At 45.9% G+C, this 22,407-nt stretch overlaps 1 protein-coding gene across 1 annotated transcript in view; it reads right to left on the bottom strand.

Moving 5' to 3' along the window:
- Window positions 1-22,154, bottom strand: part of bahcc1a (BAH domain and coiled-coil containing 1a) — a 106,484-nt gene extending 84,330 nt beyond the window's left edge. The window contains 2 exon segments of the mRNA XM_079520452.1: window positions 19,851-20,172; window positions 22,115-22,154. Of these exon segments, the coding sequence (XP_079376578.1) occupies window positions 19,851-20,022 (172 nt within the window). The 5' untranslated portion in view covers window positions 20,023-20,172; window positions 22,115-22,154.
- Between the last annotated feature and the right edge of the window lie 253 nt (window positions 22,155-22,407).

The raw sequence follows: 22,407 nt of genomic DNA, 5'->3' as shown, positions 1-22,407 counted from the left end.
CACACACACACACACACACACACACACACACACACACACACACACACACACACACACACACACACACACACAAAACACACAGTTACACACTTGCACGCAAAACCAAAGCAGATCCAAACCCAGTGCTCTGCCGTTTCCATCGGCGATGTGAAAACCGCAGTGCATCGCGCGTGGCACAACAACAAGCGCCTTGAATTATTTACTGGCAGAAAGTACACCCTGCCTAATGACACGCATCCTTTACCACAAACAGAATGCGTTCCGCTAGCATGTCAACACCTATGCGTATTTATTTAAACGTGGCCACTAAGAGGGGGCTTTTGTTCAACATGGCTGTTTAACCAGTTGCAGAGACATGGCAGCTCCCTCTTCTCGGCTCGTGTCTTCTCTTCCCTCCTCCTTTACGCCTGATTTAGACGCGGTTCTGAGTCATGTTGTGCGCCCAAAAAAGCCGATCTATATACAAGCTAACGTTGCGTCGCATTGCATTTTCAGATCTTGCAGATCAGGCCATGGCTGACCTAGGAACGTATAACCAACCCATATAGGACTGAGGCCGAAAGATTTCTGAAAAACCTCTGTTTCTTCAGTGGTGCTCAACCATTTTCATGTCACAGGCTCCCAGAATTATCTGTATTTGGCGGCGGACCCCCGTCTAAAAATATGTTTTTTTTAAGAAGCAAAGATTTTAGTTAAAAACCTTCACTGTGAAAGAATATATATTCCAAGATTTGCGCCACATTTTCATGATTTTGCACAAATCGCATATCTACAAGCTCGTAGCGCAGCGCCGCGCTATGAGCTTGTAGATCTGCTATTTTTCAATAGCTAAAGTATAACATCATGAATAAAACACCATAAGGGGTTCCCCTCCTGAATGGGCTAAATGAGGCATCTGACTTTTTCCCCCCGTCGTCTCTGTTCAGCCAAATGTCATGAAGGAGTTGGTGGGAAGAAAAGGAAGGAAGAAAAAGAGTGGAGTGGAGAAAAGAGATGAAAAGTGACAAATGAGAGATTTCCTTCACAAGCCTATAAATGAGGAGACGCGGGCGAGACGAGGCCTCGCTGGAAAAGCCAAACTCTTCCCCCTTTCGCAGCCAGCATCTAACCACCTCCTCCTCAAGACACACACGCACACACACACACACACACACACACGCACTGCATGCACACACGCACGCACGCACGCACGCGTGCGCACGCACGCACGCACACACACACACACACACACACACACACACACACTAGTGGAAAAAGTAGTAAGTCTGGAATTTTAAATTTACTTGAGTGAAAGTACTGTACTTAAAGCACCAAAAGCAGAAAGTACTTATTATAAAGAATGTCACATTTCATGTTTTCAAATGTATAAAAGAAATTGTTCAAATGGTCAAAATGTATAGTATACAATTTGTAATAATAATCAAAATCTACAAAGTAACTATAGTAACTAAAAGTTTTCAAATAAATGTAGTGGAGTAAAAGTACAAAAAATTGGAAATACTCAAGTAAAGTAAAACAATACCTCAACATTGTACTTAAATGCAGTACTTGAGTACATGTATTTGAGTACATGTACTTAGTTACTTTCCACCACTGCACACACACACATGTGCTGTAAATGCACACGTGGAGGAAAGCACACATGTGCACGCACGCACGCACGCACGCACGCACGCACGCACGTCGCACGCAGACGCACGCACAAGCATATGCGTGTAATTACTGCGCTTGCACAAACGCGCCCACTCTCCTTCTCTCGCCAAACGCCTGCGCTCTCCCAGATGGCGTAACTTGCGTTGGGAGAGCGCGGCATCATCGTTTGCGCCCCGTCAATCTGGTCGTGGGCCGTGGCGCGGCAGGCGGGCGGCTATCCTGGCGCGGGCGCAACTCTCGTAAAATCACTCACGGTTAGGAGGGGGCGCGGGCATCAAAGTGGCCGCGCCTTCAAAACCAGTCCCCCGTTTAGAGGGTCCGAGCACGCGCGCTCCAATAAATCTGGCACAGGCTGTCACGTAAAAGAATACACGCCACGGGTGGTGGTGGAGTGTGGTGTGTGTGTGTGTGTGCGTGTGTGTGTGTGTGTGTGCGTTTGTGTGTGTGTGTGTGCACGTGCACGTCTGCGTGTGGAGGGGGGTCTACCGTCTAATCACAGGTAACAGGGATGAGATGGCAATACAGTGTGTGTGTGTGTGTGTGTGTGTGTGTGTGTGTGTGTGTGTAGGGGGGTACATCATGTACCCAGGACGAGGTTCCACGGAGGTTATCTGTAGGGACGTGTGTGTGTGTGTGTGTGTGTGTGCGCGCGTGTGCGTGTGCGTGTGTGTGTGTGTGTGTGAGGCGGAGCAGAGAAATTTGAGGAGCAATCCGCCGGGGACCCAGTTAGCAGGCCACCTTTCAGCGCCGCAGAAGAGCATGTGTGTGTGTGTGTGTGACTGTGTGTGTGTGTGACTGTGTGTGTGTGTGTGTGTGTGTGTGTACTTTCACTAGCCCCACTACATTTCAAAGACACACAATGTACTTTAGACTGTCACTCTATTACATTTCTACATTTCTTCACTAATTATAGTGAATATACTAAATAGCTGATCTACATGCACGCATTATGAGCTTGCAGATCTGCTATTTTCACTATTATTGACATTTCTGGAAAACATTTGCATTATTAAGATACTTGCATTGCATTGTGATATGCTTGTAACACTGTATAATTACAGTTACGGTACAATAACTCACATAGTACCAGTGAGACGCCTGAGGGCGGGTAGCGCGCACGCATCCGCCTGGGTGACAACAGACTGCTGGGCGAGCGCTGGCACTTTGGAATGGGGGGTCAGATCAACATATGGAATTAATTCTGTACTGGCCATATATGGAGCGTGTCTTGCGTGTACAGGGTTTGATGAGGTCAGATCAACAAATGGAATGTCAGAACAGGTCAGCTCCATATATGGAGATCTAAGGGTGGCAGCGGTTGCAGTGTCTTGAGTGTACAGGGTTTGATGAGGGCCCAGGTAGTGCCGGGCCTGGATTGGGAAGGATCTGGAATGTCATGACAGAACAGGACATTATAATTCACTGACTGTTATAATGCAATATAGTACGATTATAAGTCACTATGAAAAGTGCCTGAATTAAAGTCAAATAAATAGCATTCAATGTGTGCCTACACCTTCAGGAATGTAATTACTTTACTTAAAAGCACACTTCTACATTGTAATACAGCAATGCAGTGATATTAAAAAGAAAATGTACTTTGTAAGTATTTTTTAAATCATGTACTTTTGAATACTTAAAGTAAAATGGTAAACAAGAATCTACTCACTCTGTGTCTCAGAGGAGGGCTGTCTACAGTTGGGAAACCTGCCTACCAGTGACATCGTCACGGCAATATTTCTAACTTTTGATTTTTTATTAACAAAAGAACAATGGCTTCAATTACAGCATGCTAACTTTCCAAGAACAATTGGCTTTAATTACAGCATGCTAACTTTCCAGCATGCAGTTTCTATTAGCTTGAATTGTCACCGGTAGGTAGGTTTCTGAACTGTCCACAGCCCTCCACTGAGACACGAACCAAGTAGACCAAAATGCTACCATATTATCATGAGCATTAGTGAGGACCATATGAACATAGGTTGAAAACGGGTGCTGTGACGTCGCCCTTTAAGGATTCCAGTACTCCAGTGCTTTAACTCAAGTACAAACTTGACTATACTTTGACTGGAATAGAGGAGTTGAGTCCATTGTCCTCCTCTGTAGGACTAGGATGTGTGCTGGAGGCACATGGCTGCTGTGACCATGATGGCCCCAGTTGGAAGGCTGGGGACAATCAGTCAGTGTAGAGAAACTCGAGCCACACAGGCAGCAACGTCCCAGAGAGAGAGAGCCTGGTGGATTGATGGAGGTCCAACATAGGACTTAGGATCTGCTTTCATTCCGAATGTTCACCATCTGCTTGGCTGGAAGGAGAGCCACGGAGCAGGAGGGAACTCTGTCAACCGACAGATGAGACAGTGAGCGTGCGTGTGTGTGTGTGTGTGTGTGTGTGTGTGGGTGTGTGTGTGTGTGTGTGTGTGTGTGTGTGTGTGTGTGTGTGTGTGTGTGTGTGTGCGTGCGTGACGTGTGCGTGAATATGTGCGTGTGATTATTGATCCTCAAAGCAACTCAGCTTTCTGAAAGGTCTGTCAAACATGAAGGCACACACACAGTCACATACACACACACACATGCGCACACATGTGCGAGCAGCAAATGGCGTTGAATGCAAAACGAACCTCATGGCGTATAACTAAATTCCCCCATCTCCAAATACAAAGGCTGCTACAGTGCGATAACGTACATACAAGGAATTTGCCGTGTAAACCTGAACTGCATGTCAGCGTGAATCTCTCCAGGACATACAGTACAGTACAGCACTACCTGCAGTCAAGCCCCGGTGACAGGGATCCATGCCATACGTGGGCAACTGGTGGCCCGGGGGCCACATGTGGCCCCCACCATCACTTTAATATCATCAGAATACTGATATATTATTGATGACATGAACATGACCCGCTTTAATTACTTCAGTCTAAATTAGTAGCTTACTGAGTAGTAGTAAAATGTTATTGTCATTTTTATGTCGAATGTATTTGTATTTAGTTTATAAAGTTAACATAACTATAATTAAAGGCATTTGAAATTAAATAAAAAATTAACTTTTCAGGATTCCAATTGAAAAATAGCAAAACATACTTCAGGATTTCAATTCAAATAATAGCAAAAATATCCGATCTACAAGCTCAAAACACTTGAGACGTGCGACACGTTTTGAGGTTGTAGATCGGCTATTTTTGCTGCGACAGTAATATGCAATGTGGTCCTATGGAGTGAGTGTGGAAATATATTGGCCCTCTTCATCGTCAAAGTTGCCCACCCCTGATCCACGCCATCCAGGCTCCATGTGTAGTGTTGTACGCATGCAAGGCAGTCTGCCATGGCAGCGCCCCAGCAGCCGGAGACACCACTTCTGTCCTCATACTCCTCGTCACGAAACCCAGAACCCAGAAAATGTGTCCCGTTTTCTTCCCCATCAACCGCGTGGGCTTCCGCAACACACAAGCACGCGCGTGTGCACAGCACACACACGTCTGTATTACTACACTTTTGTAGGGCATTTTAGGACGTCATTGAAAATACCTGAAAATACTCAAAACATTGCTGAAGAATAGCAGATCGACAAGGTCACTACATTAGTTTTCCATACACAATATGGAAAACTAACCCCAAACCCTAAACCTAACCTGGCTTGAGATACCTAATCCTAACCCCAACCCTTTTCCTAATTGCTGTAAAATCAATATATATATTTTTACCATAAAAATATCCATGTCTTGTGGCGACCAGGAAAATGGCCCTCACAATTAATACATTCATTCAACTATAAATGTGGGGACATTTGGCCTTCACAAGTATAGAAATACAAGTTGTACATGTTGTACAAGTTGTGCATGCACGCACGCACGCACGCACGCACGCACGCACGCACGCACGCACGCACGCACGCGCGCGCGCGCGCACGCGCGCACGCACGCACGCACGCACGCACGCACGCACACACAGTAGTAGAAGAAGCACTGTCTTTATATTGGCTCAGCCTACGTGGTTCTCATGGGGCCTGAACACAATGCCCTGGGCCCTCCTTCCACTTCCAAGCCTCCAGCTCTGCCATAGAGACCCAGGAAATACTGAGCAGTCATGCGACCTTATAGGGAAGATTGAACTCTGACCTCTTCACCTAGTAACACCCCCCCCCCCCCCCCCCCCCCCCCACCCCCAGAAACCACAATGATGTCTGTGTTTGCCGTTCCAGCAGCAAAAGAGCAGTGCTAAACAGTGTTCTTTGGGTCCGAGGAGGAACCAGTATAGATGCACACCCATAACTGTCATGCCGTGTGCTGGGAATGCCGTGTGATTTACGGTGCTTGCCAGGAAAACAGTAAACCACGGCTTCTTGCAGGCGGGGGCGTCTCTCTGCGCACCTGAGAGCAAGCTGTTACACGGGGCCGAGAAATGACTCATGAAAATCACAAGGTTGACAAATGAACGTGGCTCTGCACAGATTCCCCACTTGTTATTCATGCGGCGCCCGCTGCCGGGGTGACGCTAATGGAAATGCACCTCCATCCGTTATAACTTTGATTATCTTTAAAGATAGGATATCAGTTAATCAAAGTGGTAATTAAAGCAGATGGATTTATTTTTATGCCGTATAATAGCCCCCGGTAGAGGCACGTGAGTGATGGGCTCGGTGTAAAACACCACGGGGCTGAAGCACAATGAGACACCTGCATCATCAGGTCAGGACCGTCATCCCTCCCCTGCATCATCATCATCATCATCATCATCTTCATCACCACCACCTGCATGTGCGCCTCCTACCAGTTCTTTCACAATGCTTCCTCTCCAACATAGACGCCGCACAACTCTTGTCATGGCTCATTCACTTGGGCACACGCACACGCACGTGCACAGAGAGTCAGTCATTCAGTCACCCGCTCATGCAATACAGAGACAGTTGTTGTGCCATAGTTTTGATTTACTAAAACGGCCCCACTACGAATAATGGAAGGCACTCAAAGACCAAACGAAACACATTCATACACAAGAAAGCGTGCAGCCACGTGCACGCACGCATGCACACACACACACACAAAGACAAACGGCGCCACAAACACACAGAGTGACAAGTACTGTACACACGGCACACACACAGCTATACATCCACGTACCAAGCCATTATGGAGCACAACCCAAAAGGCATTCAGCCATTTCTAAGCAGCATTCTAAGAGATCCCAGTCAAGTTAAGAGGTTTGTCATGCATTAGGCAGCATGTAATCACAGAGCTCAACCTCACAGCAATTAGAAGAACACTGCAGTCTCCCACCGCTAATAGTTTACTTTACTCCAACAGCTGACAGACCCACAACCGCCCGCCTACCCCCCCTACCCCCCCACTCCCTCCCCCACCCACCCATCCACTCGCATGGTGTACAACACTGACTCGCACGCACCCCCCCCCCCCCCCCCCCCCCCACACTCCCCGCTCCCTCCCCCACCCACCCATCCACTCGCATGGTGTACAACACTGACTCGCACGCAAACGCACACAGCTGTGGCTCATCTGTCAGCAGGGCAGATCAGAACAGTCTCCGGTCTCGTCCCCCGTTGTGCCACATCAATCCCCGAGAGTCTCCGTGTTTGCGGAGGATTCCGACACAGCCAGGTGAGCCACGCCACTGCTTTACGGCTCACCTGCCGCCTCACAGAACGTCTGCAGACACAGTGGGGCGCCCTTCCACTCCTGTTCCGGGGCCTCAGACCCCCCCCCCCCCCCCCCCTCCGCACAGCCCCTGAGAAAATAAACTCTCATTTTGCAAAACATGACAGGGGGGGGCGGGGGGGGGAAGGCAGAGGAGTCACAAAACAAAGAACCCGGGCCGTTCCCGTAGGCTCTCGGTAGACGAGGTGGGCGTGTGCGAGGGGAGGGCAAGCGAGCGGAGATAGTAGTGCCAGGGAAACGTTAAGCTAATGAAGACTGAGGTAGAAGGAGCCCCCCCCATACTGATGGTATTGCTATTAGCCTGTGAGCCTGTGCACTTGGGTGTCACTTCAAAGCATTCTCCGCTATTAATCAGCGGCTATCCAGGCCTCCAGCGAGAGCCCCGCTAGCTGCACCGCTAACTACCACCCGCCCCTCCCCCCCACAACATCAACACAATGGAGCCATCATTACGGCTGTTACGCTACGCCTCGGCCAGACAGCGCACCTTTATCTAAGGCATATACCTTACATACTCACGGCCAATTAATTTACCTGCCATGTCTGAGAATAAAAGGGGGGCATTGTGTGTGTGTGTGTGCGTGTGTGTGTGCGTGCGTGCATGCGTGCGTGTTGTGAGCGAGCATGCACACATTTTTGCAGAAACACACACTCCCTACCTATGTGTATTTAGTGAGGGGGGGGTGTACCTGGCTCAGGTTGCATCCAGTGGGCGTTGTGCCTGGCCTAGCAGGCTTTTTTTATGAAAACACCTGCCAGAGGCTGGAACCTGTCTGGCCCAGGCAGCCACACAGCCCCTGCCACCCCCACCTGGCATCCCCCGGCAGACAGACCGACAGGCAGACATGCAGGCAGCAAGGCAGGCTGTAAGGCAGACAGCCTAGCGTCTAAGCCCTGACAGCTTCCCCCCTCCAGGTCCCCTGGATAATTCAGGCTGGATATCAGCCGCCGAGCCCGAGGATTAAAGCCTGAATTATACTCTGTAGACGTGCGCCGGAAATCGCTGATCTACGAGCTTGTGACGTGCCGCTCGTTTGTAGATCTGCTATTTTCGGTGTCACGCAACTACAGGTATAAATCAAGCTTAGCTCCAGCACCAGCTTTAATGCTAAATACATTTTATACAATGCTAATCCCGAACATGAACTCTTTCTCCCTCTTTGTTTTGACGGTGTTGATGGACGGCACTTTCTACCAGGCTGAAATGGCGAGACCAGGGCCAGGGGTGGAGAAATATATTCTCCTTTTATTGGGTCAATTGTCAACCGAATGTATCAGGGAAGCAAAGAGAAGAGGGGGGCGGTGTAAATCGCCTTTTTCACCTTTGTTCACTTCTCGTAAATTTGCACATTTGGTGTTGACATTGGGACGAGGATCGAGAGCGCATATGCCTGATTTGTACTTGCTCACCAAAAATAGCAGATCTAGTAACAAGCTATGCTGCATCGTGTCGTGGGACACATGTGCTTGTGCATCGGCTATATTTGTTGCACGACACAATCGCACACTCCAAGTATAACTCGCTTTAGAATACATGACACAGGGGCGACCCAAAATTGTTAGGGTGCGTTCCGCACCTGACAAGTGAGTCCCTGCCGGTTCGACTACTGGGCCTGGCGGACCATTTGCTGCATGTCATTCCCCTAGTCTCTCTTTCTCCTAGTTTCCTGTCCCTCTCTCTATCAAAAAGGAATACAAATTTAAAATAATACAAGACACGCTTCCCTCCCCCCCCCCCCCCACATCTGTCTACTGTAGAGCTGTACTAGCCTGGAAAACAGACAAATGAGCCATTGCTAAATGTATTCACATTTCACACAAAAAATAAATTTCCCTCTGCAGATTTGGTCTAGCACCACTCAGTTGTGATTGGATTTCACCCCCTCCGAAGCAGTGAGGGACCAATCAGGAACTAGTATGCAAATATGGGGCAATATGAGGCATTTTTTTTGGAAAATGCAGCTTCCACACATGAGATTCCAGACTAATGTCTACGCAGTGATATTAGTCTGGTCATGCCAGGCTAGAGCTGTACTGAGAGCCAGTGATGAAGGCTGAGCTATTACTGCTCACCACTATGAGAAAAGGCTGTCAGAGCTTTGTTTAGTTCTCTCTCTCTCTCTCTCTCTCTCTCTCTCTCTCTCGGTAAGAATATAAAAAGCCGGAGCGCTGTCTACAGAAATAGACCTGTCGCTATAATTAGAGATGTAAACAAGACAACGCGTGAGTTTCAAGTCTGGTTTGTCCCACTGCCTCCCAGGGCATCCTAGGAAGCAAGACGTGCTTGTCTGTGTTCGTTTGTGCATGTGTTCGCGCACGCACGTGTCTGTGTGACAGTGCACGTCTAGCCTCTCACTCTCTCTCTCTCCTCTATATATCTATCTATCTCACCCACACAGGACACACACACACAAACTCACTCGATCCCCGGTGTGCTCATCATGGGAGTGCAGGTCAGCGGTTTGCGCGTGGCGTGCTAATGCATGCATGCTGCAAGGGGCAGACAAACACACATCTGTTGCTGGCGGGAGTCGTTCGCTTGCCCCAGATCCACAGGACGCAGGGAGAGAGAGAGAGAGAGAGAGAGAGAGAGAGAGAGAGAGAGAGAGAGAGAGAGAGAGAGAGAGAGGAGGCAGTGTAGCCTAGTGGTCACACTGAGGACATGGGGAACAGCAAACAGCAGAGTGAGGTGGATATGACTGATGCCTCCGGTGTTGCAAAACAGCAGATCTACAAGCTAGACCTGCTATTTTCGAGTGTCTCCGCAAGAAATTAAGATTTTTTTATTCCTCTGACTAAGAGTTCATACTCCTTCTCAGAGCTGACCCCTTGGTTCGAATCTGACCCCAAGGCACTTTGCTGCATGTCATCCCCCTCTCTTCCGTCTTTCCTGCCCCAAATATATCTTAATAAAATATTCAATTAAATAAATCCTCCAGAGCAAATAGACTGAAGGCTGCGCAGTGCGCACACAAAGACAGTATGACGACGGACGCGCGAGCAGGTATATGAATCAGGCAAACGGCATGTCTCCGCAACAGGGAGACATAAGAGGACGCACAGCGGAATGAGACTGAAAGAAAAGGGGGTGAACTGAGATGAGGCGGACAGGTGAGTCTTCAAACGGGAAAACACGAGAACAGAGATCGAGTGTGTGGTGTAAAACAAGCCATTCCCCCCGAAACGGTAAAAAAATGGCAGAAGAGAAGGGAGACAACAGGGTTTTGTTCTAATCAGAGTGTGTGTGTGTGTGTGTGTGTGTGTGTGTGTGTGTGTGTGTGTGTGTGTGTGTGTGTGTGTGTGTGTGTGTGTGTGTGTGTGTGTGTGTGTGTGTGCGCGCACGTGTGTGTGTGTGTGTCTGTCTGTGTGTGTGTCTGTTTATGTGAAAGAAAGCAGGAGTGAGGGGGTGGGGGTGGGGGGGGGGGGGGGCTGCAGGAGAGAGCAACAAGTCCCGCTTGGATTGAGGACTAGGCAGCTGGTTGCACGGTCCCGGGAGACTTATTAAAATGGAATTCCTGATGCTAATCTTTGTTTTCTCACAAAAGGGCTGACACATCCTTGAGAGGCATACCGCATGTATATTTAATGACAAAACTCTGCATATATTTAGCGGGCGCACCTCATTGTTCGGTGCTACGTGTCACCAGCGCCCGCTGTTCCACTGACAGTCACCGAATCACGGGCCATTATTTGAGTTTATCTGCTTTCAGCCACCGAAACACCCCATCCACGTTTATGGATCATAGTCTGCTGGCTGGCTGCGAGAAAGGAGGGAGCTAGGCCTTAGACAACATGGGAGGAGAGATATGCGAAACGAACGAAACAAAGACCGACAATTATGTGTGTCTGTGCAGAACAGCTGTAGGCCTATAGTTTGCGCTTTTGTTCGGTCCAATATTGATCAAACAATTCTACGCAGAACCAAACCAGCATATTGTGACACAGAACTTATGTCTGGACCGATCATGATCTGAATGCGATCAGATATTGAGAGAACATTGGATCAATATTTCAGTTCTGACAGCACCACCCTTCCTTAAAGGACGACTTCACCACTTTTCAACCTATCTTCATATAATAGGTCCTCACTAATAATTATGATAAAATGGCACGATTTTTTTCTACTCAGTCTGTGTCTCATAGGAGGGCTGTGGGCAGTTTAGAAACCGTCTTCCAGTGACATCATCATTAGGCAGATAGAAAAATGTTTAGATTTTCATTGTCATGAGAACGATGGCTTCCATTTTCGCATTGCAACTTTTCAGGACTAGAAAGCCTGCAGTTTCTATTAGCTTGTATTCCCCATCGATGATGTCACTGGAAGACGGTTTCTGAACTGCCCACAGCCCTCCTATGAGACACAGACCGAGTCGAAAAAAATTGCGCCATTTTTTCATGATTATTAGTGAGGACCTATTATATGAAGATAGGTTGAAAAGTGGTGAAGTGGTCCTTTAAATAAGAAAAATATATAAAGAAATTAGGATGTTTTTATTCTCATATACCACATAAATATGGCCATACTCTTTCTCAGAGCTGACCCTGTTGTTTGAATCTGACCCAAGGCACTTTGTTGCATGTCACATCCCCCCTCTCTTTCCTGTCTCTCTGAATAAAGCATAACAATGCCTAAAATATATGTTTTTTTTTTACATACAATTCCTCCAAAGCAAATGCACAGCAACACTGAAGGCTGTGCACACAAAGACAGTAGGACTGCTACAAGCTCTATGGCCGTCACGTTTAGTGGATGAAGAAAAGGAAGGGGAAGCCTGGGTTCTATACCCGGCCGGGGTCCTGCCAGCAGCACTGCAGGCAGAGCCAGCGGGGACGGAGTTGGACGTTAAAGGGTTAACGCTGCACCTGTCTACGCCTCACAGCCAGCCACGGGGTGCCTCTGGTCTAGTGGGGGGTGTCTGGAGAACCACGCCATGTACACTACACTCTCTCACACACACACACACACACAGACCCCCCTCTATTTCCCTCAGTAGTGTACGCTCATGTACACACTCACACAGAAACCAACGCGCGTGCACACAAACCGCCATTGACCGGGAATCTGCCCCGCAAACAATGGGACAACAGCGGCCCCCTCATTGTCCTTTTCACTGAACGATTACAATAATAAAATTGAAATTAAAAAACAAGTAATCTGGATTTTCTGCTTGAGCCGTTAATGATGTCTAACAGCTGTCACATGCAGTACGAATGCGCGCCGAGGTGGGCCTAGGGCTGGCTGATGAGGGGCAGCCTGATACTGGGGTGGAGGGGGGGCGGGTGGAGGGAGTGAGGGAGGGAGGCGGGAGACAGAGCGACACAGCAAGATCCAAATTACATACAAAACAGCAATTGTTGACTTTGGACAAATTTATCAGTCTATTCAATCGCTCAGCATAATAATTACTGTGAAGGGTTTTTGTTTAGTTTTTGCACATTCATTATGGGAAGAGGACATTAGAGATCCCACAGTCCATTTTTTAATACAGCCCTCTCACTTCCTCATGTCGAGGGTAAAAATAGACGGAGGAGGTTTTGAAATTCAAAGCTCTGAAACCCGATACAGGAAGGTATTACCCTGCCTGCCGCTCTCACCCGTGGGTCTCCTTTGTGTTGGTCTCGTGTGCCCGCCCCATGCTCGAGGTGACGGCTCTCTGGCAGCGTGCCACACGGTGTAGGGTGGGTGGCGGTCCGTTTGAAGAGCCCGGCTCCGAGGCCATGTGGCCACTCGCTAACCAAAATGCGCTCGCTTAAAAAGCCAAATCCTTCTCTCCATCCAGTTGTCTGTGGAGGGGACACGCTCGCTGATGAGCTCTACGCAACCAAAGGCAATGGAACGCGCCGCATTATTTTCGGACGTCGGAGGAGCCACTTCAAATGACCCAAGCGTAAGACATTCCAGATGTTGCTAGTTATTTTTGATGACTGGTTATTGAGGGCCTTGACATAATAACACAATAACGACACTTGATATGCAGAGAAAATGCCTGGCTTGTCAGACTCCTAATGATAGGGACGCTTGTTCCTCTGAATCCACACAAGACATGGACACAGACAGAGAATGACAGGCGCTTAAACTGGAGACAGGTTTCCTGTGACCGTAACGCCGGTGAAGAGGACGGGGAACGTTCCCCATGGTAACAGCAGTGTGCAGCAGTATGCATGGAGGGCCTGCCTTGTACCAAAAGACAGTTGACCACTTCACTGCCCTTTACGAGTTGTGGTTTTCCGGTGGGAGTGTCGGCTGAAGGTGACAGATGGTGGCAGCTAACCGGCCCAGGTGCCATTGCGGCCAGGTGTGGGGGGGGGGGACGCCAAGCAGCACCGGCTCCACCGTTTCAAGGAGACTCTGGTGACATCACGTCTGAACCGTGTCATCTCACAACGGTGCACAAACAAGCCCAGCGCGATGGGTTTCTCGCTGTTTTACAGTGGTAGAGAGAGAGCGAGAGAGAGTCAGAGAGAGAGAGAGAGAGAGAGAGAGAGAGAGAGAGAGAGAAGCAGGGAGGGCACAAGGGAGGAAAGCGCGGGCAGGAACTCACCAAGCCCTGGCCAAATGCAACTTGGCCTGAGACCCACGTTCTGTCACTGTACTTCCACCACACTGGTTCCCTGAAACAAGTGCTTTTTTAATGTGATATTTCGTGGGTTACTTAAGATGTCATTTTTCTTCTTGGTCAGACCTAAAATAAAATAAGAGAATAGAAACTGGTGCTGAGAGCACTATCACAAGCCTGTGGCAGGGGATTATGTTCTGTTAAATAATAAAAGCAAGGTCCAGCAGTAATGTCTGGGTCTTTGCAGGTCGGGTTCGGGGGCAATGGGGGTGGGAGGGTGTAACCGAGGGCTTCAAATGCCACCATGGAGTGGCAATTGCAAAGTCCATTTTCTTATACAGCCGGTGGTTAAAAACAGCAATTGCTCAAACAACGCAAGCACCACAAGTCCAAGACAAGGCCTCCCATCGCACAAACAACCTTCACCCACTTACGGAGGAGGTTTTACTTTTTTTCTCTTTTAAAGACCTGCTTGGAACCAGCCGTTCCTAACTCCACCAATAAAAATAATGTTAAAAAACTATGTTTGTTTTTTTATTCTTCTTCGCAAGAACACCGGGCCCGGGGGATATTCCAGCGATGAGCCATACAATAAAAGTCATAGTAAAGTTATTTATTCCCTGTTGGAAAAAAAATAGAAAAAAAGAAAAACAACTCAGGGGAGAAGGCAGACAGCGCTGCTAACCTTTGAAGGGGAAGCTGCTCGGATATCCAGCTAGGACATAAAAACCAAGGGAATGACAGGGACATCCTACCAGAAAACAATAAAGGGGGTGCAGGGGGATTGTTTTTTATCTTTAACAGCAGCCGTAAAACACACACAAAGCTTGGGGTCCGCAACAATGGCCTAGGGCAGGGGAGGGTGGCTAAAAATTGAAGTGGCAGGAAGACCACCACATCCCAGACACAAGGGTCTTCCTGCTGCAAAGAGAGAGAGAGAGAGAGAGAGAGAGAGAGAGAGAGAGAGAGAGAGAGAGAGAGAGAGAAATGGAGTCTAAGGGGGCACAGGACAGCACATGGAAAGGGATAAAGAAAAGACATGTTAAAGGAAAATGGGGACTGGGTGGGGAGCAAGTCAAGGTGACACAAATATGACCTTTGATTACATGGGGTGTTTAGAGCAGATCTCAGCCATGGACAGACTCAAGACTCCCTGCTGTTTTAGCACAGCCACAGGTCCAGGGATCGGAACAATATGGCTGAAAGATGAGCCCCCTTGCCCCCCAAACCCGGCCATAAACGCTGACAGCAAAGACACCATGTCTCTTGGTTTGACGCCATCAGACGTCTGAATCCTGACTGTCACCCACCCCAGAATGGGAAGACCGCCTCCAACTATTTGCTGGAGCCAGCCGGAGATAAAATTACTATTTTAAAGCCGCCTGTAAACCAAGTGGCAGAATTAAACTGCATTTCATGAGTTTACATTGCTGCTGTGTCTTACTGTATCGGATAGGCGTGAGAGCGAACTTGTTCCAACGTCACATTTTCCAGAAGACAGTGTGAATGCAAACTATAAATCGACAATCTGACATGCATTACAAATGACGAATGGTTAGTATTAGGTGAAGATGGACACAGGCAAATGCACACGGACACAATCTCCGGCAGGGCTAAGTAACATGGTTCAGTGGGCAAGAGGGAAAGTAGCCTTTGAGCCTGTGTCCACTGCCTGGAGAGCCCTAGGATTGAAAGCGAAATCGCCAGTCCGCGCAAAAAAGAGAGAAAGGAAATGTCTTCCTCGAGTGTGGTGAAATTCTGTAACTCGGCAAAGGAACAGATCAGCCTTGATGCCGAGAGGATGTTGCAACAGCAGTCACTATTTTCAACACTGGAGAACGTGGGAGAGGCTTCACAATAAACACACTGACAAGTCTGAGGAACCCTTTCAGGGAGCCACATCAGAAACCTGCTTCTGAATGCATTTTTACATCGACCCTGAAATATTCATGCTCTTTGTAAAGTATTCATGTGAACCAGTGTGCAAGTTAGTCCCTGGGGGGAAGGTGCAGTGAAACTGAAGGATTCAACACACTCAGCAGACAACATGCTCGGTTGTGCTAATGTTGCTAGCATACAGGACAGTTCGAAGGGACACTAATGACCTGCCCTGTCAATACTACAAAGCCTGAGTTACGCTTTGCTGCGCACGGGTGTTGCGCGCCAAAAAACAGCCGATCGATAAGCTCACAACGTGTTGCACTGCGATGCATATTGAGCTTGTAGATCGGCTGTTTTCTGTGTGCGATACCGGTGCATAACTAAGCATAAATGAAGCTTTACGACAGTTGGAAAACCAGTTTGGGTGCACAACGACTCGGAAGCGGTTGACCATTCCAACTGCGTGGTATTTTATGACTGTGATGTAGTTTAGGCTTGCAGGCAAGGAGACTTACAAAACGTGTAATTATTCATTAACTTGTGACATATTATTTAAAGAAAAGATCTAAAAAATAAAAAAGATATCCCCAAAAGGGGTTTTGTTTTAAAAAGGAAGGGGAACATTTTGTTAAATATACATATAGGAATATAATCTTTATATACTGTATCACTAATTCTTCTATCATTTTACGTTGCAGTTTATATACATCATCACTCCAAAAGTAGAATGACATTTATTGCAGTTATTGTGAATTATGCTTCTATTCTCATTCGTCTATTTGCATTATGGCGGACGTGACATTTTCAAATATTGTTATAGCAATGAATCATCTGTCGTGCATTAAAGGAATACAATAACACAGGTCAAAAATAAGACTGATAGATTTCCTTTTCAATGTCCCCTTTTCCTTCGTATTATTTTTTATGTGAAACTTTCAAATCATCCATTAATGAAATGTTAATATGAATTATGTTAGGTCGTTGAAATCTAAAAGATTAACTCCATTTAATTTCCAAGATTACAGAGTAGCCTACACAGTAAAATCTATTACAATGTATCTATTTGTAACAGAGTTCAATGAACACTGAGGATTTTAATGTACATTCTCATATCACTGCTGTCGGGCAGAAACCTCTTATCACCATATTTCATTTGGTTTATTGTTCTCCGTAAATGAATGCCCTAAATCCTCATACAAGAGTGTCGCACAAAAGTAGTGAAAATAGCAGATCTACAAGCTCACTATTGTCACAGAGGGATGCATTGTATTGTTTGTAGATCGGCTATTTCACAATAAATAAATAAAATACCCATTAAAACCGGGAAAGCATCTGCCTCGTTTTAGATTTCCGCGTTGGCTCCTCAAAAAATACAGATATACAAGTTCACACGCTTTGAACTTGTACATCTGCAATTTTTGAAACATTTTGAATATTCCTGAAAGTATTTTTTTTCCTATCTCTTTTCTGGGGCTCCCACGCACAAAACATTTCCAGATGCACAAATGTTGATTCAGTTTGAAGAACTACTGATTTAGAAAGCATTTGTAGAATGGGCCTCAGGTCTTAATGGGTTGTTGTAATAATAAAAAGGAACGGCTTTGGACATACACGGTTTCCGCCATACAGCGGCGATATTGCTCTCAGTCATACCCATGTGTTACTGAAGAGTGGGAGAACAATAAACCACCTGTGCTGTTCGATGAGCACTGATGATATTCAGGGGGGTAGATGACGTGCATGTTGTTGGTGTGCATGCTGCAACAAAAGACATGCCACATCCACTTAGAAAAGCACCTGTACCATCTGTAGCCTAGCGTTAGCCATAATGCTCTCAATGAATGAGAATAGGGGCTGGGCGATATAGGGACAAAATAAAATACCACATGATTTTTGACCAAATACCTCAATATCGATGTCGTAGCGATAATGTTGTATTAATACAATACAATAATTTACAAAAAATGTCAAAATATAGTGAAAGTACTAATAGCCAAACTACGTACCTAACAACACACCATGAAGCAATGTGTTGTGAGCTTACAGGTCGCCCTTTTGATGCTATAGCCTACTCATGCTGTTTTTGAATTGTTTTGTGATTCAAACTAGGACTAGAACACTTAAATATCCAAAATCCCAGGCGAATGAGGTGATATTTAGTCTCATATTGCAATATCAAAATAATATCAATATATTGCCCAGTCCTACATTGAGAAAATAAATAGGATGTGTGTGTGCGTGCGTGCGTGCGACTGCGTGTGTGCGACTGTGTGTGTGTGTGTGTGTGTGTGTGTGTGTGTGTGTGTGTGTGTGTGTGTGTGTGTGTGTGTGTGTGTGTGTGTGTATACGCATGCGGGTGTGTGCTGCCAAAACATGGTGTGATGTGAATAGTGAACAGCCCTCATGAATAAACCTGAATGACTAATTATCATTATTGGCATAATTCTGCAATATGTGCAGGTTTGAAGATTAAAATGGATTCAGAATCACTCTACTGTTAATTCAGAAATGCCTCAAATGCATCTCATATGATATGATATGCATCGCATATCACCTGCAGAATAGCAACTGAATTTTTCAAGAATAACAAAATCAATGGCTGGACTCAGAGAATAAGAGGCGATTTGTCAAAAAATCATATCCTACAGTATTTATTTTCTTCCCAGTAGCAAATGAGCCAGAAAAATGTTTTCCACGTAAACATCCAGTTCCAAATGTATTATCGACTAAACACTAGAAATAAAAATGTTGAATGTTATTTTCAAGTGCTAAGTATGCAATTGCTTTTGAAGACAAATGTCCCTGCATCTCAGCTGTTGGTGTGTGGGATGGACTCCTTGCAATTAGAAATAAATTAAAGACAAATACGAATAAATTCAGTCCAACTAAAATGATTGGTTTCACTGTCTACATGTAAAGCAATACAGGAGACTCTGATGGGTACATTTCTCAATTTTGAGGAGATTATTTACAGAGCACAGATATTTGATACAACCAATATGTCATTTCATGTGACCTGTCTCGATTCAGCCCATCTGCTCCCCAATTCACGTCCATGAATGATTATTCCATTCAGCAGTACTATCCTTTAAGCTGCTAGTTTGACTCTCCAATGTGACCATGGGATGAATGTGTGCATTCACGTTTGTGAACGTGAACATTTGCATGTGGTATAGCAAAATACCCAAATCACTAGCCAACCACTTTCAACCATGGTGTCCCGGTTGTGGGCATCTCATTATAGGGCACATACAAAAATAAAACAAAAATAGCCAATCTACAAGCTCACAATGTGTTTTTTGCTTTTTTTAAAGGTTTTTGAATATGGCTCAAATGGTTAAACCTGACACATGTCCTGTGAATCCATTCGCACCCAGACACTCAAATTCCCAATATTGAAGGAGGATTCTTGTATTAGGCAACCTCTCCTCCCTATATGGACCCTATAGCTATGCTTATTCATTCAGCCCATGCACCTTCATCAGGTGTATAGAAGCCATGAGCTTGGCCTTTATTTGTGACAAGGTGATATAGCCAGCCACCTAACATGAGAAATTGAAATGGAAAGACAAATATCTCTACATTCAAAACCAGAGCTTACCATGTGCTTACCAGATGTAAAAAGGGAGAACAAATAAATTAAATATTGTCTGTCTGTATTAAGGATATATAGGTGTTTAGAAGTTTCAAGTATTCAAATAGGCTGTTTGCTTAATTAAGTTGCCAGCCTTGAGAGGAAGGTTATGGATATTGATTCTGTTCAGTTAAAATCTTGATCAAGCCTAATCAATTCCACCTGATTTGTAGTTTGACCTGACGGTTTAATTTACTCTGCCCCAACCACTGGAGCCATTTTCTTAAAATATATATACGACTTCTAATCTGCAGATTTTGTGAAATAATCAGCTTTGTAGCAACGGCAAAACATATTGCAGAGAGCCTCAGCGGCTCAGCCTATTATTCTATACGTGCACTGACTGTGAGACAAGCAATACGTGGGATCGTGTGAAACACAAATAAAGCGGGTATGCGGACAAAATGCATTTCGACGAGCAATATAGAACATATAATTGACGTATAGTGGTCTAACCTGAGTGGGGAGCCATTGGAATGTGCGAGGGGTAGTATTTTCCTGGCGGGAAGTGGCCGGCATGTTGCACAGAGCCGTGGCCGGAGGGAGCGATCCGAGAGGCGGCACGGTGAACCAGCGCGCCCCGCTCTGAGAGGAGGTGTGCCGGCGCAGCGAAATCCCGTCCTTCCATCCTGGCGAATGTTGAATAATCCGAAATCCGGAGGGCAGGTCGGGAGAATCAAATGCAACCCATATAATAATCCTTTCCTGCAGATCTATGTATTGCATTTAGTTGATCGTAGGCTTCTCCAGCCAAAAACGTAGCCCCCAATCATCTTTTCTGTTTGGAAGAAAATAATTTACATTAGCAAGGCAGGCAGGGCAGGGTGGGAAAAAATACCGAATGATATAGCATAAATGTTACAGACATTTAAAGCTTATATTACGCCTGGCAAAAAATAAAAAAAATATGAATCCTTCTCGCACCGAGGTTTTTGCACTGCAATCACACCACGACCACGGACGGTTTACTTTTAGTACCCGCAGAACGCGTGCGATCGTCTGAAGCTACAACACCAGCAACCGCCCGGCCAGTAAAGGGTTTCAAAACCCCAGCAAGATTTCAACCCTATTGATCAGCCTAGGATACAGGCCTGGCCACATATGCATCTCACACAGAGGAGCACTCCATAGCAGCCTGCTAGACGCGTATAGTAGGCCTAGATCTTTAGGCAACACATCACAGAATCGTATCTTTAATGGATTGCCATTATATTTCATCAAAATAATCTATAGTCGTACTATGTCTTCACTTGCCAGTCTTGTCAAAACCCGATTAATTACCGCCAGAGCCACATTACAGAATCTTGGTCAATAGTTGTTTTATATTTATTTATTTTTTAAGTGAAAAGACAATCTTGTGTCCTTGATCACAATATAAATGGGCTATTTTCCCTCAAACATGTACATGTGTGGCAGCTTATCACACCTCAAGGTGAACACTGCCTTCTCTTGCTCCTCTCCTATTGTCTCGGATTGTTACAGGCGTTTTATGGAAGGTGCCTATATCACCTCTGTTCTGTTCCTTAGCGATAGTCTAACAACAATACATTTTATTCTTTTGACTGCACCGCAGCGATATCTGGTTTCGGACACTGGTGTGTTATACCAACTTAGACGTGGTTGTATTTAGCTCTTCTTCAATGTTTATAAAACTGACATTTGCAAATTGCATCAACAACATGCATCAACGAATTCGAAGACCAAGGCACAAGCAAGCCACTGGCAGCACATAACACCCGATTCACCATCAACTCATCAAGCACAAGGCCCTAATCTTCAAAATGTCATTAGAATGCCTCTCCATAACTGAGATGCATAGCTCAGGACTCAGGAGCAAAATGGGTCTCCTCTGTCCTCTCTGTCTCTCGCTCTCTCTTTCTCTGGTGTTTTGAATAACTGCACTCTCACTGTCTTCAATCTGTCTTGTCCTATTTCATGTCAGGTAATCAAATAGAGTAATCCCAAAATGTGTTAGAGACTAAAGCCTGTTCTTGTAGCAATATGCCACAAAATGACATTTTCAGCAGAGAAAACAATTAAAGCAGCATAATATAAATTGTGTGATTGCAATATTGATGTTTGCCTTTGTCTTTAAAAAAATAAATAAAAAAGAAGTAGCCTATACAGTCCACAAACGTGACAGTCCTGTTTGGTGTTCATATAATGGCAGTGGGCATCAGAGGACCATCTGATCAAACATTATTAAACTAAGAGTCTATACAAAACGATATAAACCCCTCGATTTAGTTACATGTTATGGACATCCTCATCTCAGGCCGTTTTTTAATGCGGCATGTGAGTCGAGAGCTGAAGCTTCAAACTAGACTCCAAGGTGAATGGCCGACCGTCACGAAGACTGCCTTTGTCTCCACATAGAGACTGCTTGCAGTCAGCCATTACCGTCCATCGCCATACTGATGCATTTTATTCCCCCCAGCCCACTGTGTGTGCGTCCACTCTCACAGCGACAGAATAAAACCTCCCCAAAACCCCATCCGTCTCAGAAGCTGCCGTGCGAAAGCTTCTACAAATGTGTATAGGCTATTCGCACGAATTTATTTAGCAGCAGACGCAAATCATGTCCGAGGCGAGCCCCTTTCTCTTCACGTCAAAACGCGATTTTTTTCCTCCCCCCCTGCAAACTACTGTATATATATTTGTTTAAATGTTTAAATGATCGACGCCTGTTAATTCAATTGCGTAACACGGGCAGGCTATACCTATTTCGCATGCAGAATCCGATCAGATGCAGAAACTCGGATAATAAATCAAATTATGTTTTATAGGTCGGAGCAGGCTGCCGGAGAGAGGCACCCCTCCACGTCGAGGCTGGCCAGGCGGAGCACACCACGGCATGGGATAATGCTAAACATGCGTCCCCTTCCTCTATGCAAATGATCCGTATGAGTTTATGACGACTATAGGTCAACAGATTACGCCTAGAATAACTATTTTTTAAATGAATCAACAATTCATCAATTTCACAAATAAGGCCTTATGAAATAGGGAGAAA

This window comes from Electrona antarctica, assembly GCF_951216825.1.
Source record: "Electrona antarctica genome assembly, chromosome: 14".
Taxonomy (NCBI): Eukaryota; Metazoa; Chordata; class Actinopteri; order Myctophiformes; family Myctophidae; genus Electrona; species Electrona antarctica.
Note: the sequence above shows the minus strand (reverse complement) of the source record. Positions and strands in the feature narration are given on the sequence as shown.